The 24,393-nt window shown below is 48.5% G+C and overlaps 1 protein-coding gene and 2 long non-coding RNA genes across 14 annotated transcripts in view; 1 reads left to right on the top strand and 2 right to left on the bottom strand.

The window, feature by feature from the left end:
- NRF1 (nuclear respiratory factor 1) overlaps nucleotides 1-24,393 on the top strand; it is an 88,819-nt gene that overhangs the window by 14,219 nt on the left and 50,207 nt on the right. For 6 of the 12 annotated variants that reach the window (XM_083402216.1, XM_083402211.1, XM_083402205.1 and 3 more), the window contains exons 2-4: nucleotides 10,337-10,568; nucleotides 13,340-13,454; nucleotides 24,219-24,345. In XM_083402216.1, the coding sequence (XP_083258342.1) occupies nucleotides 10,346-10,568; nucleotides 13,340-13,454; nucleotides 24,219-24,345 (465 nt within the window). In that variant the 5' untranslated portion in view covers nucleotides 10,337-10,345. Of the gene's footprint in view, nucleotides 1-10,333; nucleotides 10,569-13,339; nucleotides 13,455-24,218; nucleotides 24,346-24,393 lie in introns of all 12 variants that reach the window. The other 6 variants (XM_083402206.1, XM_083402210.1, XM_083402209.1 and 3 more) reach the window with 1 other exon arrangement.
- The window catches only part of LOC310659301, a 327,135-nt gene that overhangs the window by 272,655 nt on the left and 30,087 nt on the right, over nucleotides 1-24,393 (bottom strand). The window lies entirely within an intron of this gene.
- Nucleotides 1-24,393, bottom strand: part of LOC310659292 — a 269,655-nt gene that overhangs the window by 228,301 nt on the left and 16,961 nt on the right. The window lies entirely within an intron of this gene.

Here is a 24,393-nt window from a genome sequence, read left to right as displayed (position 1 = left end):
GAGAGTTCTTGGCTGGTTAAAGAAAATTCTCAATAACGACTGGAACCTTTTCCTGCTTTTTGGTAAATAAAAAAAAATGGTGCTACAGTGGTGCCTCGCAAGACGAAAAGAATCCGTTCCGCGAGTCTTTTCGTCTTGTGGTTTTTTCGTCTTGCGAAGCAAGCCCATTAGCGGATTAGCGCTATTGGCAGTTTAAGGGCTATTAACGCCTATTAAAGGCTTAAGGGATTAGCGGTTTAGCTGCTAAAATGCTTTTAGCAGCTTAGCGCTTCAGAAAAAGGGGTTTTGGAGCGAAAAAAACCCTCAAAAATTTTCGTCAATTTTCGTCTTGCGAAGCAAGCCCATAGGGAAATTCGTCTTGCGAAGCGCCTCTGCAAACGGAAAACCCTTTCGTCTTGCGGGTTTTCCGTCTTGCGAGGCATTCGTCTTGCGGGGCACCACTGTACTTCTAGTCAAAAGAAGGCATAGTGCAATGAAGAATGCACATGTTCTCAACACTTTTCCTCACTTGTCAGTTGTGAACAGGAGCCCCCACCCCAAGACTTCAGACACAATAAATCATTCAGCACTTGAAGAAACAAATTCTGCGCATAGTGTAATGTATCTGTACAGGAGTGCTAGGCCATGTCTTCCCCTCCTGATGTTTTTGACTACAGCTCCCATCAGCCCCAGCTAGCATGTCCAAAACATCTGGAGGGAATCAGTTTGAGGAGGGCTGTTTGACAGTTCGGTCCTGATACTGCTCAGAGATTTGAGGCGTATTCTTCGTTTCTCCTTGGTCACACATGTCGAGCCAGCCTCTGGCAACATGGGGCAGGTCCTGGAGACAAGCTAAAGGGAGGCATGGGTAGAGACAGCAACTCCTTAATAATAATAAATAATAATAAAATTTTATTTACCGTATTTTTTGCTCTATAAGACGCACCAGACCATAAGACGCACCTAGTTTTTGGAGGAGGAAAACAAGAAAAAAAATATTCTGAATCTCAGAAGCCAGAACAGCAAGAGGGATCACTGCGCAGTGAAAGCAGCAATCCCTCTTGCTGTTCTGGCTTCTGGGATAGCTGCACAGCCTGAATTCGCTCCATAAGACGCACACACATTTCCCCTTACTTTTTAGGAGGGAAAAAGTGAGTCTTATAGAGCAAAAAATACGGTATATCCCGCCCTCCCCAGCCGAAGCGGGGCTCAGAGCAGCTAATATCAGTACAGCTGCTGGCTAGCAGGCGCTGCTTCCTAAGAAAACAAGACCGGCCCACTCAGCTCGCTTGCAGAAATTACCGTATTTTTTGCTCTATAAGACTCTCTTTTTTCCTATCCCAGAAGCCAGAACAGCAAGAGGGATTGCTGCTTTCACTGCTCAGCGATCCCTCTTGCTGCTCTGGCTTCTGAGATTCAGAATATTTTTTTTCTTGTTTTCCTCCTTCAAAAACTAGGTGCGTCTTGTCGTCTGGTGCGTCTTATAGAGCGAAAAATACGGTATTTCGCAATAATAGCAGCAACAAGTTCCTGATCTGCAAGTATGGAGAAGGAGTCGTTTGGTTTCCAGTACCAGTTATTTTGACACAAGCAACGTTGGGCCAAACCAACCATGAAGAAACAGGCTAGAGTTGTAGTTCCCAACCTTTTTTCCTCTCTGGGCCTCACTTTCAAGATAAAAACTTAACAGCCACACCTTGTTCCTTCATTGAGGAATATGCGTATATATATTTTGGCCTCACACCGGAAACTACTGGCTGGGGCTGATGGGAAGGCTTCTCTACAGCATGTCACTATGTCTTTCCCCATAAAACAGAACCAAATAGTTTTCTATTAACGTAGGAAAGCAGTTGCTTCAGTTCAAACAGTTTTGATGGGCTTTAGGTCCTGACTCCTGAAACATAGGTTATCCTGTAGAATTCTATCCATGATGTGTTATCTGCTCAATCAGAATGAATTATAGGAACCAAAAGTCGTATTGGCAACCAGGTATTCCTTTTTCGCGACTGCAGCCCTGGTTTAAGGAGCCGTTCGGCGCCTAGCTTATACAGCGCATGCTCGGGTTGCGAACATGATCCATGCGGGATGCACGTTCGCAACCCGCAACATTTGCAACCCGCAGCAGCGTGTCTGCGCACGCGCGGGTTGCGACTTGGTCTTCTGTGCACGCACAAAGCACAATTTAGCGCTTCTGCGCATGCATGACTGCCGAAACCCAGAAGTAACCCGTTCCGGTACTTCCGGGTTTCAGCAGGTCTGTAACCCGAAAAAACGCAACCTGAAGCATCTGTAACCCAAGGTATGACTGTATAGCTGAATTTCCAACATTGCATTTCGTCCTTGCAACAACCTTATAAGGTAGGTTGGGCTGAGAGGCAGTGAATGGCCCCAAGGTCCCCTGGTGGCGATTTGAACCCTGGTCTTCAGGGTCCTAGTCTGACACCCTAACCACTACACTGCTACTGGTTCTCTGCAAGCAAAGACGACGCTGCTGTTGAGCGGCAGCCTTCCCTTATCCTACCTGAAAAGCCAACAGGTACTAAGCATTGGGCTCTCTCCCATGTGCGCCCCAGTTGCCCCACAACGCTGCTTGTGGTTTTGTGGTTGTCGTCTCTCGGTATGGAAGTCGGCAGGGCCGGACGACATGGCAGAAGAGAAAGTAAATAGTACATTGCTGCTGAGAAAACCTCCAGGCTTTGTTTGCAGTTGCTCCGTGAAAGCTTCTGTGCCTTGTGTGACGCTCACTTTCAGGAGACGGTTTCCGGGGGACTGGCAGGTGGAGCAGGCCTCCTCTAAATCATTCCAAGAGCCCATTCATAAAATCAAGAACCTTGGAAGGGACTCAATGGGTCATTTAGCCTGACCCCTTGCAATGCAGTGTTACCAACACAGCAAGGGCAAAATAATAATAATAATAATAATAATAATAATAATAATAATAATAATAATTTATACACTGCAAGCAGGACTTGGGCATAAGAGCCCCCTCTCCCCTCTTGTGGTTTCCAGAAATTAGCAATCAGAATTACTACTATAATAATAATAATAATTTATTATTTATACCCTGCCCATCTGGCTGGGTTTCCCCAGCCACTCTGGGTGGCTTTCAACAAAATATTAAAATACAGTAATGCATCAAACATTAAAAGCTTCCCTAAACAGGGCTGCCTTCAGATGTCTTCTAAAAGTCTGGTAGTTATTTTTCGCTTTGACGTCTGGTGGGAGGGCGTTCCACAGGGTGGGTGCCACTACTGAGAAGGCCCTCTGCCTGGTTCCCTGTAATCTCGCGGCGAGGGAACCGCCAGAAGGCCCTCAGCGCTGGACCTCAGTGTCCGGGCTGAAGGATGGGGGTGGAGACACTCCTTCAGATATACTGGATTTATAATTAAAAGGCAAGGAACGGCTCCTCCTTCAGACATCAGAGCAACCCCTCTTCAGGGGCGTAATCTAAAACCCGAAGTTAAAACGACACTGTAACTTAAAATCCTAAAGAACAGGATGAAGGTCTCATTCAGTATTCATGCGTATCCTTTCCCAAGCAGTCAGGTTTCATGTTCTACATGTGGTGTGAAGGTCGCTAATGTACCTTAAAGCATTGGGTTGTGCCTTGCTTATTCACCGTTATAACAGAGGCAGTGTGGCTCATCGGATGTACAAACCAGGCATGATCCTTCAGGGGCAATCTGATGGGGGCTGAATGCTGGCAGTGAGTTAGGCCAGAGCCAAGCGGACCACTTCACTTTCTCTACCACCCGCCCCTCCATAGTGCCAGGAGAAGGAAGATCAGTCTCGCCAGAGGTCTGAACTAATACAGTCATACCTTGGGTTACAGCCGCTTCAGGTTGCGTTTTTTCAGGTTACAGACCGCCGAAACCTGGAAATTCTGGAAAAGGTTACTTCCGGGTTTTGGCTGTCGCACATGCGCAGAAGTACTAAATCACGCTTTGCGCATGCGCAGAAGTGCTGAATTGCAACCTGCGTGTGCGCAGACGCGGGTTGGGAATGCTGCGGGTTGCGTTTTTTCGGGTTACAGACTGCTGAAACCCGGAAGTACCGGAACAGGTTACCTCCGGGTTTCAGTGGTCGCACATGTGCAGAAGCGCTAAATCGCGCTTTGCACATGTGCAGAAGCACCGAATCGCAACCCGTGCATGCCCAGATGCAGGTTGTGAACGCTGCTGGTTGCGGACATGGCATCCCGCACGGATCACGTTTGCAACCTGAGCGTCCACTGTAATTGCTTGCAGAGGACATCTCCGTTCCTCCCATTGCTTTATTAATGTAAGAACATAAGAAAAGCCTGCTGGATCAGGTCAGCGGGCAGTCATGCATTTCCGAGCACGATTCAAAGTGTTGGTGCTGGCTTTTCAAGCCCTAAACAGCCTCGGTCCTGCATACCTGAAGGAGCGTCTCCACCCCCATCGTTCTGCGCGGACACTGAGGTCCAGCTCCCAGGGCCTTCTGGCGGTTCCCTCACTGCGAGAAGCAAAGCTACAGGGAACCAGGCAGAGGGCCTTCTTCGCAGTGGCGCCTGCTCTGTGGAACGGCCTCCCATCAGATGTCAAAGCGATAAACAACTACCTGACATTCAGAAGACATCTGAAGGCAGCCCTGTTCAGGGAAGTTTTTAATATGTGACATTTTAGTGTATTTTTCATCTTTGTTGGAAGCCGCCCAGAGTGGCTGGGGAAACCCAGCCAGATGGGCGGGGTACAAATTATTATTATTATTATTATTATTATTATCATTATCATGCCCAAAATCCTGTTCTCACAGCGGCCAACCAGATACCTGTGGGAAACCACAAGTGCAAGAGCAGCTCTTTGCCTCCTGTGATTTCTTGCAGCCGATATTCGGAATCATTGCTGCCTCCCAACTTTGGAAGCAGAGCATAACCTTCATAGCTAGTAGCCACTGGAGTCATCTCCTTCATTAATTTGTCTAATCCTCTTTTAAAACTGTCCAAGTCGTTCGCCATGACTGCCTCTTGTGGGAGGGAGTTCCATAGTTCACCTATGTGCTGCGTGAAGAAATACCTTCTTTTTCCTGTCCTGAACCAGCACTCAGCTTCGTTGGATATCCACAAGTTCAGAGTGCTGCATGCTCTGGTTATCTCCTGCTTGGACTACTGCAATGCGCTCTACGTGGGGCTACCTTTGAAGGTGACCCGGAAACTACAACTACCGTATTTTTCGCACCATAGGGCGCACCGGACCATAGGGCGCACCCAGTTTTTAGGGGGGGAAATCAAGAAAAAAAATATTCCCCCCCCCAGCACCAAAGAGCAGCTTACAGGCTGCGCACAACCTCTCCCTGCCGGAGGGGTTGTGTGCGGCTATGGAGGAAGCCAAGGCAGAGAGCAGGATGGATCCCGCTCGGTGTTTTGGCTTCCTCTTTAGCCCAGCGCAACCTCTCCTTGCCAGGAGTCGCTGCGCAGGGCTAAAGAATCCATAGCCCCGTGCAGCCTCTCCTTGCCAGAGGGGTTGTGCGCGGCTATGGAGGAAGCCAAGGCAGAGAGCAGGATGGATCCCGCTCGGTGTTTTGGCTTCCTCTTTAGCCCAGCGCAACCTCTCCTTGCCAGGAGACGCTGCGCAGGGCTAAAGAATCCATAGCCCCGTGCAGCCTCTCCTTGCCAGAGGGGTTGCGCGCAGCTATGGAGGAAGCCAAGGCTGTTTTGGCTTCCCATTTAGCCCCGTGCAGCTTCTCCCTCCCGGGAGAGGCTGCGTGGGGCTAAAGAATCCATAGCCCCGTGCAGCCTCTCCTTGCCGGGAGACGCTGCGCAGGGCTTTCCTGGCTTTACTGGGAGGTGGGGGGATTCCCTCACCTCTCCCAAAAGCCCGCAGAAGCCACGCAACCCCTTTAAAGAGATCGTGGCTTCTCCTGGCTTTCCTGGGAAGTGGGGGAATTCCCCCACCTCCCGCAAAACCGGCAGAAGCCGTGAGCACTTTAAAAGGGCTGCACGGCTTCTCTTGGCTTTCCTGGGAGGTGGGGGAATTCCCCCACCTCCCGCAAAAGCCCGCTTTAGCCCCGCGCTCTCTCTCCCTGCTGGAGAGGTGACGCGCAGCTATAGAGACTCCTGCCATAGCCGCGTGTCACCTCTCCAGCTGGGAGAGGGTCGCGGGGGGCTGCTTTAGCCCCGCGCGCGCTCTCCCGGCTGGAGAGGTGACGCGCGCCTATAGAGGCACATGCTATAGGCGCGCGTCACCTCTCCAGCCGGGAGAGGGTCGCGGGGGGCTGCTTTAGCCCCGCGCGCGCTCTCCCTGCTGGAGAGGTGACGCGCGCCTATAGAGGCTCATGCTATAGGCACGCGTCACCTCTCCAGCCGGGAGAGGGTCGCGGGGGGCTGCTTTAGCCCCGCGCGCGCTCTCCCTGCTGGAGAGGTGACGCGCGCCTATAGAGGCTCATGCTATAGGCACGCGTCACCTCTCCAGCCGGGAGAGGGTCGCGGGGGGCTGCTTTAGCCCCGCGCGCGCTCTCCCTGCTGGAGAGGTGACGCGCGCCTATAGAGGCACATGCTATAGGCGCGCGTCACCTCTCCAGCCGGGAGAGGGTCGCGGGGGGCTGCTTTAGCCCCGCGCGCGCTCTCCCTGCTGGAGAGGTGACGCGCGCCTATAGAGGCACATGCTATAGGCACGCGTCACCTCTCCAGCCGGGAGAGGGTCGCGGGGGGCTGCTTTAGCCCCGCGCGCGCTCTCCCTGCTGGAGAGGTGACGCGCGCCTATAGAGGCACATGCTATAGGCACGCGTCACCTCTCCAGCCGGGAGAGGGTCGCGGGGGGCTGCTTTAGCCCCGCGCGCGCTCTCCCTGCTGGAGAGGTGACGCGCGCCTATAGAGGCACATGCTATAGGCGCGCGTCACCTCTCCAGCCAGGAGAGGGTCGCGGGGGGCTGCTTTAGCCCCGCGCGCGCTCTCCCTGCTGGAGAGGTGACGCGCGCCTATAGAGGCACATGCTATAGGCACGCGTCACCTCTCCAGCCAGGAGAGGGTCGCGGGGGGCTGCTTTAGCCCCGCGCCCGCTCTCCCGGCTGGAGAGGTGGCACGCGGCTATAGAGGCTCCTGCCATAGCCGTGAGTCACCTCTCCAGCCGGGAGAGGGTCGCGGGACTATAGCGTCTTCGCTCCATAGGACGCACACACATTTCTCCTTCATTTTTGAAGGGGAAAAAGTGCGTCCTATAGAGCGAAAAATACGGTAATCCAGAATGCGGCAGCTAGACTGGTGACTGGGAGTGGCCGCCGGGACCACATAACACCCGTCTTGAAAGACCTAAACTGGCTCCCAGTCCATTTCCGAGCACAATTCAAAGTGTTGGTGCTGACCTTGAAAGCCCTAAACGGCCTTGGCTCAGTATACCTGAAGGAACATCTCCATCTCCATTGTTCAGCCCAAAAAGAGAGGTCCAGCTCCGAGGGCCTTCTGGCAGTTCCATCCCTGCGAGAAGTGAGGTTACAGGGAACCAGGCAGAGGGCCTTCTCAGTAGTGGCACCCGCCCTGTGGAACGCCCTCCCATCAGATGTCAAAGAGAACAACAACTACCAGACTTTTAGAAGATATCTGAAGGCAGCCCTGTTTAGGGAAGCTTTTAATGTTTGACAGACTATTGTATTTTAATGTTTTGTTGAAAGCCGCCCAGAGTGGCTGGGGAAACCCAGCCAGATGGGCAGGGTATAAATAATTAAAAAATTATTATTATTATTATTATTATTAGTCTTACAAGAGAGGGAGAAAGACTCCTCTGCATTCTCTATGCCAGGCTTCCTCAAACTCGGCCCTCCAGATGTTTTGAGACCACAATTCCCATCATCCCTGACCAATGGTCCTGCTGGCTAGGGATCATGGGAGTTGTAGTCCAAAAACATCTGGAGGGCTGAGTTTGAGGAAGCCTGCTCTGTGCCATAGCACAATTTTTATAAAATTCTATCATGTCCACCCTTTCTTCATAGAGGAACTACCGTATTTTTTGCTCTATAAGACTCACTTTTTCCCTCCTAAAAAGTAAGGGGAAATGTGTGTGCGTCTTGTGGAGCGAATGCAGGCTGCGCAGCTATCCCAGAAGCCAGAACAGCAAGAGGGATTGCTGCTTTCACTGCGCAGCGATCCCTCTTGCTGTTCTGGCTTCTGAGATTCAGAATATTTTTTTCCTTGTTTTCCTCCTCCAAAAACTAGGTGCGTCTTGTGGTCTGGTGCGTCTTATAGAGCAAAAAATACGGCACTCCATCTCCTTGATCATTTTTGGTTACCCTTTTCTGAACCTTCTCCAACACTGCAATGTCCTTTTTAAGTTGTGGCTATTAGAACTATACACAATATTCCAACTGCGGTTGCCCAATAGGTTTGTATTATGGCATTATAATACTGACAGTTTTTATTTTCAGTCCCTTTCCTAATGATCCCTAGCAACAGAAAGCAACCATAAACACAGAGCGATATTTCTAAGAATACTTCAGAATGGAGAGCAGATATGGGGGTGGAATGGGAAATTGGCCTTTGTATCCTTTGTGTTGGTTTCGTGTCCGTTTTTTAGAAGCTGCTTTGCCAAGTTTTTTAAAAAATAAATATATAAAACACACACGCAACACTGCAGTTGCACTGTATAAAAAAGAATCACAGAACGCTAAAAGCTAACAATCCATTTTCTTTGTAATAACAAAGGCTAATTAGCCTTCAGTCGCCAATTAGTACCAGCAAGTTTGGTAAGATTACTTGATGGGGTTACATAACTAGAAGCTTATGTTACAAGGCTGTGTGGGTAGAAAATGCAGGTGCTAAAAATTACCTGTTCTCGAACTGTGATAAAATTTAGTGAAAACATAATGCGAAAATACAGCTTTTGTGTTCTTTTGTGTGCGCATAGCTTAAAATGCTTGAGAATCTAACGTCGGGTGGACAATATGAGAGATGGATGGAGCCAGGCTCTGGTGTGGTCCAGGAAAACTTCAACCAAACCTGTGGGTTCCATCGGATGCTGATGGCAAGCATCCGTTTGTGCAACTCTCCCCTCCTTTCCCCTGAAGCCGCCCTGCCCAACATCTTCTCCAGAAGGCTGGAGGACTTTCTGGAGCAGATTTTGAGGGTGCCCATGGAGAGGAAAGAGAAGTCCCTTCGTTCAAGCAGAACTCCCCAGGTTCAGTGTCTGGATGCGACTCCATTTATTTACCCAGACATGCGAACAGAATTTGGGTGGTTCTGAAATACGGGTAAAGGTAAAGGGACCCCTGACCATTAGGTCCAGTCATGGCCGACTCTGGGGTTGCGGCGCTCATCTCACTTTACTGGCCGAGGGAGCCGGCGTACGGCTTCCGGGTCATGTGGCCAGCATGACTAAGCTGCTTCTGGCGAACCAGAACAGTGCATGGAAATGCCGTTTACCTTCCCACCAGAGCAGTACCTATTTATCTACTCGCACTTTGACGTGCTTTTGAACTGCTAGGTGGGCAGGAGCAGGGACCGAGCAACGAAATACAGGTACCATATCCTTAATTCCCCAAGAGGTCTAGTGTTGGCGAAGGAGGTGTGTGTGTGTGTGTGTGTGTGTGTGTGTGTGTGTGTGTTCCAAGCCCTGCAGGCTTCAAACCCTTTTACAGCATTTTTCATTGCTTGGCTAGGGGAAGCAGATGACGTCTGCGGAGGTCTCAGACTCCACAGGTGTTGTGCTTGTGCACATGAATGTTCAATCAAAGGAGGTTGGAGATGGTTCATATGGAGGACACCACCCCCATCGTTTGGCCTGGACGCTGAGGTCCAGCTCCAAGGGCCTTCTGGCGGTTCCCTCCCTTCAAGAAACCAAGTTACAGGGAACCCGGCAGAGGGCCTTCTCAGTAGTGGCACCCGTCCTGTGGAACGCCCTCCCACCAGACGTCAAAGCGAACAACAACTACCAGACGTTTAGAAGACATCTGAAGGCAGCCCTGTTTAGGGAAGCTTTTAATGTTTAACAGACTATTGTATTTTAATGTTTTGTTGAAAGCCGTCCAGAGTGGCTGGGGAAACCCAGCCAGATGGGCAGGGTATAAATAACACCGTATTTTTCGCTCTATAAGACGCACCTGACCACAAGCCGCACCTAGTTTTTGGAGGAGGAAAACAAGAAAAAAAATATTCTGAATCTCAGAAGCCAGAACAGCAAGAGGGATCACTGCGCAGTGAAAGCAGCAATCCCTCTTGCTGTTCTGGCTTCTGTGATAGCTGCGCAGCCTGCATTCGCTCCATAAGATGCACACACATTTCCCCATACTTTTTAGGAGGGAAAAAGTGAGTCTTATAGAGCAAAAAATACGGTAAATTATTATTATTTGTTATTATTATTATTCCTCCGCCTGATTTCTCTCCCCTCCTGTATCTCCTTTCCTCTAGCAGTAGCTACCGATGGAGGAACACACGGTGACGCAGACGGAGCACATGGCCACCATTGAGGCCCACGCAGTGGCCCAACAGGTGCAGCAGGTCCACGTGGCCACATACACAGAGCACAGCATGCTCAGCGCGGACGAAGACTCACCCTCTTCCCCCGAGGACACTTCCTACGACGACTCAGACATCCTCAACTCCACGGCTACTGATGAGGTGACCGCCCACTTAGCCGCTGCAGGTACATTGCTGGCGCACTTTCCTGTTTCCTCCCACTCGCCCCTTGCACCCTAAAGGGTTGTGGCGCTCATCTCACTTTACTGGCCGAGGGAGCCGGAGTACAGCTTCCGGGTCATGTGGCCAGCATGACTAAGCCGCTTCTGGCAAACCAGAGCAGCGCACGGAAACGCCGTTTACCTTCCCGCCGGAGCGGTACCTATTTATCTACTTGCACTTTGACGTGCTTTCGAACTGCTAGGTGGACAGAGCAGGGACCGAGCAACGGGAGCTCACCCAGTCGTGGGGTTTCGAAACGCCGACTTTCTGATTGGCAAGTCCTAGGCTCTGCGGTTTAACCCACAGTGCCACCCGCGTCCCCCGAAATTCTTAGGGGATCCACAAATGTTAGAATTGATACCCATAGGGGGTTTTTTTATTATTTTGGTGTAAGAAAATACTTCTACAGTCATACCTCATGTTACGTCCGCTTCATGTTACGTTATTGCACATATCCCTGGGTGCAAGCTTCACTTCTGGCACCTGGTGGAAGAGACTGGTGCAAATGGGAAAGGCTTTTTCTATCGGGGTTGATTTTTCACAAGGGTCAACTGAACGGTTTGGGCAGTTTAAGTGCATCTAGCTATTTTAAGGGATGCAGGTGGCGCTGTGGTCTAAACCACAGAGCTTAGGGCTTGACGATCAGAAGGTCGGCGGTTCAAATCCCTGCGACGGGGTGAGCTCCCGTTGTTTGGTCCCTGCTCCTGCCAACCTAGCAGTTCGAAAGCACGTCAAAGTACAAGTAGATAAATAGGTACCGCTCCAGCGGGAAGGTAAACGGCCCTAGGCTCTGTGGTTTAACCCACAGCACCACCCATCTCCCTCTGGAAGAAGGTCCAGGGTTATAAAGACTAGGACTAGCTGCCTGAGAAACAGTTTCTACCCAAATGCGATTTTGGTTTTAAACGCAGTGTAAGGTAGTCTCTATGGGAGTATATTGTATTTAATTATGGGGTATCAGAGTTTTTAGGGGCTAACCAGGCTGGGATAGCTGGGATAGCAGGCTTGTGGGGTTTTGAATGTTTGATGTAGATTTTTTTCAGTTTCGTTGTTCTGTATGGGACAATGACCATAAAGATTATCGTATCGTATCTTATGGTGCCTTTTGACTATACAAGGATCTGCATATAGTGGACAAATTCTCTCTTATTATATAGAATAAACAGCATGTTAAACTGAGCAAAAAGATCTCTTCACCCCTCCCCTCAAAAGCTCTGATTAGTGAGGGATTAAGAAGAAGGAGCAATGCAATTTATTTCAAAACAATCGTACATTTGAGCAAAGGACTAATGCAGGCACACACTCTTTCGTGATTTGACTGGTCCGTACCTTGCTGTCGGAACTGCCCTGGAATCTTGTCTTTAAAACCAGTCCCAGGAAGGGGAATCCTTTCCCCGCTTATCTGCATTTTTGGGAACATTTTACACACGTCCTCAAGCCAGATTTTCTAGTGTGAAGCTGCAACCAGCAGAGGGCAGTAGAGCAATTGCGACCGGCAATGTTTCTTTCTCATCTGCTATCTCCGTGTTAGGGTTCTAACTTCAAGTTAGGGTTCTAAATCCACCCTGTTTACAACGAATAATAACCTGTGGGGTGATTTGGGGAACATATGCATGGAGAAAGATACTGCGTGAAATAATTGCTATTGAAATTATATCCGGAAGGGTAGTTGCATTAGTCTAATGGTGCTGTTTATTTATTTGCAGAATTTATACTCCACTCTTTAGCCAAAAAGGTTCTTACGGAAATTAGCTATAAGACAGTCCCCACCTTCACATTCACAACCTAAAAGAGCATGACACGTGAGGAAAAAGGAGTGGGAGGGAGGAGGGAAAAGCAAGCTCAATCACACATTCATAAAGTTACAGTTTTTGAAGTTGCAGCCAACTTTAAAGACCAACAAATACATCATCATCATTGTTTAATTAACTTATGAATTGCCTTTCACGTGAGGCAATTTGCAAATATACCATAGTAAAGGTAAAGGGACCCCTGACCATTAGGTCCAGTCGTGACTGACTCTGGGGTTGCGGTGCTCATCTCGCTTTACTGGCGAGTACAGCTTCTCGGTCATGCTTCTGGCGAACCAGAGCCGTGCATGGAAACGCCCTTTACCTTCCCGCCGGAGCGGTACCTATTTATCTACTTGCACTTTGACGTGCTTTCGAACTGCTAGGTTGGCAGGAGCTGGGACCGAGCAATGGGAGCTCACCCCATCGCAAGGATTCGAACCGCCGACCTTCTGATCGGCAAGTCCTAGGCTCTGTGGTTCAACCCACAGCGCCACCTGCATCCTAAGCACAGCTAAAAAATAGTTTTGAAAACAATACAAAAATCCAACTAAATATAGTTTGAGAAACAATACAAAAGACTCTCCAGTTGTCTTTGGAAAACACAGATGGGGGCACCTGTCATATCTCAGCAGTGATCCTGTTTCCCTGAGCAGGCAACACTGAAAGCCCTTCCTCTGAGTTATTGTGGAGCAGGCTTCTGATGCCTTTGAAGGAGAAATTGTACCAGGTCTTATATTTTGGTACCTTAGGGCGCATTGCAGCAATCCAACCTTGAACTTACCAGTGCATAACTGTGTCATAAATGTCTGTGGATTTGTTCAGCTTTTCTTCACCTCTCAGATATTCTGCGGAATCTCACCAGTAGCTTGCTGTAGCATTTATGGCCTATGGTGTCTTCAGCCTGTGGCCCACCGAATATTCAAAACCCATCTCTTGTCCGCAGGCCCTGTGGGAATGGCCGCTGCCGCTGCCGTGGCGACGGGCAAGAAAAGGAAACGCCCTCACGTCTTTGAGTCCAACCCATCGATCCGCAAGAGGCAGCAGACGCGTTTGTTACGGTAAGAGCGTCTGAACGCAGAAAACTGCCTTACACTGGCCAGACATTGTCTCCTCCAACTGGCAGTAGTTCTCCAAGGTTTGGGGGCAGAGAGGGGTCTTTGTCTGTGTCTCATGCTCTACCCAAGTGAGCAGTGTGGCCCTAGGTAGTCCAGGTCACTATGTGGTCTCTTGAAGAATCATAGAATCATAGAGTTGGAAGAGACCACAAGGGCCATCGAGTCCAACCCCCTGCCAAGCAGGAAACACCACCAGAGCACTCCTGACATATGGTTGTCAAGCCTCTGCTTAAAGACCTCCAAAGAAGGAGACTCCACCACACTCCTTGGCAGCAAATTCCACTGTCGAACAGCTCTTACTGTCAGGATTTTCTTCCTAATGTTTAGGTGGAATCTTCTTTCTTGTAGTTTGGATCCATTGCTCCGTGTCCGCTTCTCTGGAGCGGCAGAAAACAACCTTTCTCCCTCCTCTATGTGACATCCTTTTATATATTTGAACATGGCTTTCATATCACCCCTTAACCTCCTCTTCTCCAGGCTAAACATGCCCAGCTCCCTTAGCCGTTCCTCATAAGGCATCGTTTCCAGGCCTTTGACCTCTTTTGTGTATATCAGGTGCTCAGGGTCAAGTGCTTGACAAGACCCAACTCCTCATGACTTAAAAGGATGGCAGACAGCCAGGGACAAATGGCCTCAATATACAGCGGAAGAGTCTCGTGGTTTCCTTCAATAGCAGTTTGTCCAGGCTTGAGTAAGCCTTGCAGCAGGTAGGGGCATGGGACCGGTTCTCTGAAGTCCTGTTTCCCAGGACCAGGAGAATTTCGGCTTGGAAGTAGCCTTGCACCTACCTGCGATTCCAGCAGTGTAGAGAGTTGGGAATCAGTGGCCCGTGGTCTGAGCCCCATAGTGCCCAGTGCTCCACAGCCATCTTTCCAAGTTTCTTTTTTATTTTTTAAATATAATTTTTATTCAGTTTACAAATGAAACAAATTAATACAATTCATACAATTTTTAAAACCATTCTCATTTTTTTGACTTCCCTCAACTTGGCTGGTACTCCTTCCCTTCTCAATTTTCCACACATTTCTTAATTCTCATCTAATTTGTAAATTAAATCTTATTTCACTCCAAATTTAGTCTTCCATTTTTACAAGGCTTCATTAAAAATTACAAGTGTTATTTGTTTGTCACTTAAATTATGCGTATACTCTGAAAATTTTTCCCATTCTTCAGTAAATCTCTGATCTCGTCGATTTCTAATTCTTCCTGTCATTCTATCCAGTTCCGCAAAGTCCATCATCTTCATTCTCCATTCTTCCAATGTTGGTAGTTCTTCTTGCTTCCAATTCTGGGCTATCAATATTCTCGCTGCTGTTACTGCGTACAAAAATAATTTCCTATCTTTCTTTTTTATCACATTCCCTACAGTACCGAGCAGAAATGCTTCTGGTTTCTTAACAAAAGTATATTTAAACATTTTTTTCAATTCATTATATATCATTTCCCAATAGTTTTTAACTTTCTTACAATTCAGTCTCCACGTTTCAGGACGAAAGGTGTGGTTTCCCCCTCCCACCTCCACCAGCAGGATGAAGTCCTGGAACCTCCAGGGTCACCATCTGAGCCAGATTGATGAATGAGTGACCCATCGTACGTCCTTCTTCCCCATACCTCTAGAGCCATGGATGGGGAACCTGTGTCCCTCCAGATTTTGCTATAATTCCCACCCACACTCCTGACCATTGGCTATGCTTGGGGAGGGGGTGTCTGATGGCAGCTGGGGTTGTTGAACATTGGGGGGGGGGGCACAGGTTCCCTAGAGGCTATGTTTTAATGTTGTATTTTAATCTTGTTTTTAAGTTGTATTTCAATCAATATTGGGTGTTAGCCGCCCTGAGCCCGGTCTTGGCTGGGAAAGGCGGGGTATAAATAAAATTTATTATTATTATTATTATTATTAGAGTACTCATCTCCAGGTAAACCACATGCTGTAGCCAAGGTTTGTTCTATGACTTGCCACTTGTCTGTAGCAGACAAAGCACAAGCCTGGGCTCGTGTGCAACAAGCTAATCCAAACCATGGCATAGCTCATAGCAGCATATCGCCAGCAGGACCAGAGGACGAGTAAAGCAGCCGCCATTTCCTCTCTGCGAGTCTGCACATTTGTGATAAGCCTTGAATTGGCTTTGTGTCAGGTGCAAACCGAGCCACTGTGACTTGCTTCATTCACCCCATGTTGGCCTTAGCATTTAATTTCCTGGTATCTATCTGCCCATGACAGCAGCCACGAAATTAAGAGACGCCTGCTTCTTGGGAGAAAAGCAATGACAAACCTAGACATCATCTTAAAAAGCAGAGACATCTCCTTCCCAACAAAGGTCCGTACAGTTCAAGCTATGGTTTTCCCAGTAGTGATGTATGGAAGTGAGAGCTGGACCATAAAGAAGGCTGATCGCCGAAGAATGGATGCTTTTGAATTCTGGTGCTGGAGGAGACTCTTGAGAGTCCCATGGACTGCAAGAAGATCCAACCTCTCCATTCTGAAGGGAACCAGCCCTGAATACTCACTGGAAGGACAGATCGTGAAGACTTTGGCTACCTCATGAGAAGAGAAGACTCCCTGGAAAAGACCCTGATGTTGGGAAAGGAGAAGGGGACGACAGAGGACGAGATGGTTGGACAGTGGTCTTGAAGCTACCAGCATGAGTTTGACCAAACTGCGGGAGGCAGTGGAAGACAGGAGTGCCTGGTGTGCTCTGGTCCAGGGGGTGACAAAGAGTCCTAAATGACTAAACAACAACAACAACAATCTGCTCATGTGCCATAGGCCCAGTGACAGAGGAAGCCGCTCGGGTGCCTGGGGTGGCGCGCCCATAGGCGCTGGGCTCCCCGTGGGGCCTCCAGAGTCTTCCTGCCTCTTCCCACTCAGCTGCCCTACAGCTGGGGGGGAGGCCATTTGGGCAGCGTAGTGCTCAAGCCAATGTGTCTCTCCCAGAAGAGACGCATGGCCTGGGTACACTGCAGGCCCTGCGGTGAGTGCCGCCCGACATTTTGGCACCCCCCTCGGTGGTGACACCTGGGGCGGCCTGTCCCTACCGCACCCCCTTCTTCTGCCCCTGCATAGATCTCTTCTCAAAAGGCCTGTCTGGAAGTGCATGCAAAATGGGGTTGCAGAGTCAGGCCTTCACAAAAGGGGAGGCCTGTTTTACTCTCAGCACCTCTGGTGTCCTCTCAGCCTCACCTGTGCATATCCACAAGTTTGCCTTCAGGGATGCTGCAGAGCGTGGCCCACAGCCAGAACTTTCCAAATTGAGGCCCAGGAGAAAAGCTTGATCTGTAAGATATTTCTTCTCCTGCCACGTTCCTGAAAATGGCTTTGGCTAAAACCACTGCCGAAGAGTGAGATGAGCACAGCCAGAAACGCCTTGGCATTCAACTTAGTGGGAATTGTTGACACCTGAAATTTCAAACCGTTGTGAATGCCATAATGGTTGTGCTCCCCTTCGATAGTTGCACGTCGACCCGTCTTCCGGTGCCGGAAGTCGCAAGGTGATGACCCAGTCACTCTCGGGTCTGTGTGATGATGCAAATGGCGGCCTCTCTAGGAATGCGCATTGCAGCGTCTCAAAGAAGAAAGAAGTTAGCTGCTAGTTGAGAACGCTTCTGTTCCCATGAAAGGCTCTCTTCCTCTAGGGGCACTCTGATGCAACGTTCAGTTTGAGCAGATTCATTTCCCTCGGCCTGCTGTTGCAATGTGTTGCCGAGTCTTGCTCAACGCGGCTTGGTGCCGGTGGGATTATTCCAGCAGGTTTGCAGTCCCAGGGCTTCTTTCCTCCCTCGTGGAGCGTGCATAAAAGTTTTTGGGCACAATTTGAATGTCCCTCCCCACCACCATTTTAAAAAGTTTTCTTCCAATCTGCTCTTAGTTTCATCAGACAGTAGGTCACGGAACTTTGTTCTTTCTGATAGGGCTGGACTGCTCAGGGTGGGGGAAAACCTTGCTAATAATAATAATAATAATAATAATAATAATAATAATTTATTACTTATACCGGACTCATCTGGCTGTGCTTCCCCCGCCACTCTGGGCGGCTCCCAGTTGAGTGTTAAAAACAATACAGCAATACAATTCAAATCTAGGGGAGTGGCACAGATTTGCAATTCCAGTGACTGCAACCTAAAAACTGGCTGTTCCCAGACTGAGAGCTCCCACCCCGCGGATTGACTTGCTGTGATTGGTTAGAGCGTGGTGCTGATAACCCCAAGGTTGCAGGTTCAATCCCTGTAAGGGACAGCTGCATATTCCTGCATTGCAGGGGGTTGGACTAAATGATCCTCAGGGTCCCTTCCAACTCTGACGATTCTATATGCTGCAGAATGTTTGTGAATGCTGACACTGCCAAGAGGAAAAGTCAGTCACAGGAGGCAGAAAAATCAGTACAACTGAAGCAGTGGAAGTGAAAGGTTCGACTGAAGGAGATGTAGGGAAGTCTTAATGAAATCCATAATTCGCACCCCCAACTCCTGCTTGTTGTTGTTGTTTAGTCGTTTAGTTGTGTCCGACTCTTTGTGACCCCCTGGACCAGAGCATGCCAGGCCCTCCTGTCTTCCACTGCCTCCCGCAGTTTGGTCAAACTCATGCTGGTCTCTTCGAGAACACTGTCCCACCATCTCGTCCTCTGTCGTCCCTTTCTCCTTGTGCCCTCCATCTTTCCCAACATCAGGGTCTTTTCCAGGGAGTCTTCTCTTCTCATGAGGTGGCCAAAGTCTTGGAGCCTCAGCTCAGCAGTGAGCACTCAGGGCTGATTTCCTTCAGAACGGATAGGTTTGATCTTCTTGCAGTCCATGGGACTCTCCAGAGTCTCCTCCAGCACCAGAATTCAAAAGCATCAACTCTTCGGCCTTGCCGTGGCAAAGGGGCTTGAATAACTCAGAGAAGCTATGAGCTATGCCGCGCAGGGCCACCCAAGATGGACAGGTCATAGTGGAGAGTTTTGACCGAACGTGATCCACCTGGAGCAGGAACCGGCAAGCCACTCCAGTATCCCTGCCAAGAAAACTCCAGGGACAAAGACAACTCCTGCTAATTTTAGCCAAATCGTGACTCTCCCTGTAGCCTCCTTTAAAAAAAAAAATTTTTTTTTTAATTGCTAAGGGGGCTAGACCCTGTCTGCATCTTCCCTCCTTTAATTTGAGCTCTGGAAGAAAATGGTCACAGAGACTAGGGGCAGGAAGTTTGTGCATGGAGGAATAAGAGGGGCTTGAGGGCCATAGTGGCCGAGGCAGGGGTCAGCAAACTCTTTCAGCAGGGGGCCGGTCTGCTGTCCCTCAGACCTTGTGGGGGGCCGGACTATATTTTGAAAAAGAAAAAAAATGAACGAATTCCTATGTCCCATAAATAACCCATAAATTTTCAATAAAAGCACACATTCTGCTCATGTAAAAACACCAGGCAGGCCCCACAAATAACCCAGAGATGCATTTTAAATAAAGGACACATTCTACTCATGTAAAAACACACTGATTCCCGGACCGTCTGCAGGCCGGATTGAGAAGGCGATTGGGCTGGATCAGACCCCTGGGTCTTAGTTTGCCTACTCATGGGCTGACATCAGCAGGTTAAAGACCCAAGGATCTTGGAGGGAGATGGGGAAAGACTTATATGGGGCCAGAGAAGAGGAGTGGTTAATTTTTTTTATGCAGCCATGTTTGAAATGCCAGGTCTCCATACTTCCAAAAACTAGATCATTTTATGCTTTATTCTTAATCCGGGTCTCTCTCTCTCTCTCTCTCTCTCTCTCTCTCTCTCTCTCTCTCTCCCCCTCTCTCTCTCTCTGTTGTGTTAAGCAATTTCAAAAAATATTTTCGTTACTTAAGTGAGATGGGAGAATAGCAAAATGCAAGGATAAGGCTGTCAGTGTCTAGTAGCCCCGATGACTATGCAATGTTTCTGAATCCCAGTTGCTGGAAACCATTTTAGGAATTCCCTCCTCATCCAGGGAAACAAAAGGAAGAGATTTGGTTTGTACCATGTGGCCACCGTTCAGGTCTGTTGAGAGGACCAGTGCTAATTTGTATATGCGGATTTGCATACAAGTTGCTCTTTTCATGATTTGCACCCTGTTTTGCATGCGCGTGATGGGGCCTGGCCATGGCTTGTGGGTACACGTCGGCTTTCCGTGTTCCTGCAACACACTAAAAATCAGTTTACATAATCGGCTGTCCTCGGATAGCGAGGGCTAACCTCAGACTCACTGTGCACATTTGCAAGGTTGAAGAGACTTAGAAGAGATTCAGCAACCTCTGGCAAGATCTGGAACTCTTGCACCCCAAAATTAATGCTCCTGGGTTAAACCACAGAGCCTAGGACTTGCCGATCAGAAGGTCGGCGGTTCGAATCCCCACGACAGGGTGAGCTCCCGTTGCTCAGTCCCTGCTCCTGCCAACCTAGCCGTTCGAAAGCACGTCAAAGTGCAAGTAGATAAATAGGTACCACTCCGGCGGGAAGGTAAACGGCGTCTCCATGCGCTGCTCTGGTTTGCCAGAAGCGGCTTAGTCATGCTGGCCACATGTACGCCGGCTCCCTCAGCCAGTAAAGCGAGATGAGCGTCGCAACCCCAGAGTCGGCCACGACTGGACCTAATGGTCAGGAGTCCCTTTACCTTTACCTTTAAGCAAGAATGAGATGGCACTCTCTTGGGTGTGTACTTCATATTCCGCTGCAGAAACAATTTAGAAAGTGGTGCATTTATTATAGCCCTGGGGATATAATAATAATAAATTATTTGTACCCGCCCATCTGACTGGTTGCCCTAGCCAGTCTGGGCGGCTTCCAACATATAAAAACTGTAATAAAACCTTAAACCTTAAGAAGCTTCCCTGTACAGGGCTGCCTTCAGATGTCTTCCAAAAGTTGTATAGTTACTCATCTCCTTGACATCTGATGGGAGGGTGTTCCACAGGGAGGGAGCCGCTACCGAGAATAAAAATAAGAATAAGAATTTTATTTATACCCCACCCTTCCCGGTTCAGAAAACCGGGCTCAGAGTGGCTAACAACAAATTTAAACACTTAATTGATGCAACAAAAAACAGCATAAAATACAGTATAAAACGTGAATAACAATAAATTCAGAATTCAAAAATCAATTTAGGTGGGAGCTCCATCCAATAAACATTAGATGATCACCAGAGCTAGCTGGCTAAATTAGTCCTATTTGGGTCAGCGAGGAGACCAGGGGAGAATTAGCTGTGGGATCCCAGAGCAGGTAATCTTTATAAAAAGGGAAAGGGGAGGGAAGGAAGGGGAATAAAAGATCAGGCTAAGTTCATATTGAAAGCCAGGTGGAATAGCTCTGTCTTACAGGCCCTGCGGAAGGAGATTAAATCCTGCAGGGCCCTGGTCTCCTGGGACAGAGCTTTCCACCAGGTTGGAGCCATCATTGAGAAGGCCCTGGCCCTGGTGGAGGATAATCTGACTTCCTTAGGGCCCGGGACCTCTAAACTATGATTATTCATGGACCTTAAGTCCCTGTAGCTTCACTTTTCTCAGTGAGAGAACCACCAGAAGGCCCTCAGTGCTGGATCTAGCAAAAGGCTCCTGTCTGAAATTCTGGACAAGCTTCTGCCAGTCAATGTAGATGGTACCGAGGTAGATGGACCAATAGTCTGACTCTGCATAAGGCATCTTCCTGTGTCCCACTGCAGGCTATTCCCTTGCAGTTTTTTTAATACACACTACTGTATGTGGGTGGCGCTGTGGGTTAAACCACAGGGCCTAGGACTTGCCGATCAGAAGGCCGGCGGTTCAAATCCCCGTGACGGGGTGAGCTCCCATTGCTCGGTCCCTGCTCCTGCCAACCTAGCAGTTCGAAAGTGCACCAGCGCAAGTAGATAAATAAGTACCGCTCCAGCGGGAAGGTAAATGGCGTTTCCGTGCACTGCTTTGGTTCGCCAGAAGTGGCTTATTCATGCTGGCCACATGACACGGAAGCTGTACGCTGGCTCCCTTGGCCAGTAAAGCGAGAAGAGCGCCGCAACCCCAGAGTCGGTCACGACTGGACCTAATGGTCAGGGGTCCCTTTACTTTTACTGTATCTTTAATTTGTGCAGCAGACCTGTGAGATAAGCTGGGCTAGTATTATTACTAGCCATATCTTGGAGGTAGAGACTGAGGCTGTGAGGTAGGAGATTGTCTGAGACCGCTGTGTAAGTTCATGGCAGAGCCAAGTCTTGAACTCGGCACCTTGTGTCTCTCCCAGCCTCTGCGCTGCCCTAACTCTCTTCTCACAGAACACTCAACAGGGAAACACCTGGGCGTACCTGAGAGCTCCTTGTTTGTACAGAGAGGGGTGCTTTTTGCATGATGGCCATCCTGACACCATAAACAACCTTTTGCAGCTTTATTTCCTCGTATCTCTCTTTAAGCATTCTTTTGAGCTTAAATTAAACAATAAGATGACTAGTAAAAACAAAACATTCAAAAAAATTAAACCAGCAATAAACGAAAAACACATCCGCATTCTATAAATCTGGGTTAAAAAAGTGTTTTTTAGCCGGTGCTGGAAAGAGTACAGTGCAAGTGCCTGCCTGATATAAATATAGATGATATTATTATTATTATTATTATTATTATTATTATTATTATTATTATATTAAGCATTTTTCATCTACAGAAAAAGGTGATACATAAGAACTCACTCCCATCACTGGGTTGTGCTAGTCATATTCAGAGTGGACCAATTCTGAATGGACAGACCTGGTTAACTAAGGTTCATTGACATGGATTGGTCTACCCAGAAGAGAATTTAGCTGGATGCGACCCAGCCTATTTGCATGCAACCAAATAGGTCACAAATCCTGCCACTGAAGCAAACCCTTCATTTAATTTGTAAGATAAATTACATTATTCGTTGCTGCCTTTCAAAACCTCGTAAACCCATATTGATGTTGCTCCCCTCCACTCCAAGAAAGAGCAAGTTCTTCACACCATATTCAACAGAAGCTGACCAATTTGCCATAAACTTGTCCAGCTTGTTGTCCCTTATTGACTCCTGTCTCCCGCAGTTGGGTCAAACTCATGCTGGTAGCTTCGAGAACACTATCCCACCATCTCATCCTCTGTCGTCCCCTTCTCCTTGTGCCCTCCATCTTTCCCAACATCAGGGTCTTTTCCAGGGAGTCTTCTCTTCTCATGAGGTGGCCAAGGTCTTGGAGCTTCAGCTTCAGGATCTGTCCTTCCAGTGAGTATTCAGGGCTGATTCCCTTCAGAATGGAGAGGTTTGATCTTCTTGCAGTCCACGGGACTCTCTAGAGTCTCCTCTGGCACCAGAATTCAAAAGCATCCATTCTTTGGCGATCAGCCTTCTTGATGGTCCAGCTCTCACTTCCATACATCACTACTGGGAAAACCAGAGCTTTAACTATACGGACCTTTGTTGGCAAGGTGGTGCCTCTGCTTTTTAAGATGCTGTCCAGGTTTGTCATTGCTTTTCTCCCAAGAAGCAGGCGTCTTTTAATTTCGTGACTGCTGTCACCATCTGCAGTGATCATGGAGCCCAAGAAAGTAAAATCTCTCACTGCCTCCATTTCTTCCCCTTCTGTTTGCCAGCAGGTGATGGGACCAGTGGCCATGATCTTCGTTTTTTTGATGTTGAGCTTCAGACCATATTTTGCGCTCTCCTCTTTCACCCTCATTAAAAGGTTCTTTAATTCCTCCTCACTTTCTGCCATCAAGGTTGTGTCATCTGCATATCTGAGGTCGTTGATATTTCTTCCGGCAATCTTAATTCCGGCTTGGGATTCATCCAGCCCAGCCTTTCGCATGATGAGTTCTGCATATAATTTAAATATGCAGGGGGACAATATACAGCCTTGTTTTTAAGATAGGTTTAGACAAATTCATGGAGGGCTATCGATGGCTCCTAGCCAGAATGGCTGTTCTCTGCCTCCGCAGCAATGCATCTGAATACTGGTTGCTGGAAACCACAAGAGGAGAGAGGCTTCTTTTGCTTGGGTTTCCCCACTGGCATCTAGCTGGCCACTGTCAGAACAGGATGCTGGACTAGACGGGACATTGGTCTGGTCCAGCTGCAGGCCCTTCCTATGTTCTTATTTATTTATCAATTAAATATTTTCTTGATTTACAAAAGTGTTTGCAACCTCTCTCATATTATCCCCCCCCCCAATGTAACATTTTTACAAATCAGTTTCATTTGTTGAGACATTAGGAAGAAAAGGGGGAAAGAGGTGGAGGAGGGGAAAGATGGATGGGGTGGGGTTGGGTGACGATGTTTCTATTTTACTTAATATACGTGGGGTTTGGTGTCAGCATTGCTTGTGCAGGTTCTCTGCTGTTCGCTTGTGTTCCTTTGGTGGTGAGAGAGGTTGGGGTTGGCCTAGGGTGTGGTTGTTCATTTGTGGTTGGCTGTGATGGTCTTTGTTTTCGTGGGGTGGGTGGGTTTTTTGGATCAGGTTAGCCATACTGATTTGTATGCTGTTGGTGGATTCTTGTCATTGTCTTGTTGGGCTGTGTATGTGATAAAGGGGAGCCATACCGGGGCGAAGGCGTCTTCTTCTATTTGTCCCCGTGTCAGTTTCAGTTTATTGGTTAATTTTTCTAGTAAGGCTGTTTCCCATACTATTTGGTACCATTGGTCCATGCTTACTCTCTCCAGTGTCTGGCTATGATGCTCTTCCGATGTTCTTATGCATAGTAAAATGTCTTTAAGGGGAAATAACTTCTTTTCTTTTTGGCCCACTGAAACAGGAAGCTTCGTGCCACGCTGGACGAATACACCACCCGCGTCGGGCAGCAGGCCATCGTCCTCTGCATCTCACCCTCCAAACCCAACCCTGTTTTTAAAGTGTTTGGTGCAGCACCGCTAGAGAACGTGGTAAGGCTTCGAAGTCCCATGCATGATTTGCTCCTGGGGTTCTTACTT

Source organism: Podarcis tiliguerta, assembly GCF_965153285.1.
Source record: "Podarcis tiliguerta genome assembly, chromosome: 10".
NCBI classification, from domain to species: domain Eukaryota; kingdom Metazoa; phylum Chordata; class Lepidosauria; order Squamata; family Lacertidae; genus Podarcis; species Podarcis tiliguerta.
The sequence above is the reverse complement of the archived record's forward strand: the minus strand, read 5'-3'. Positions and strand labels throughout refer to the sequence as shown.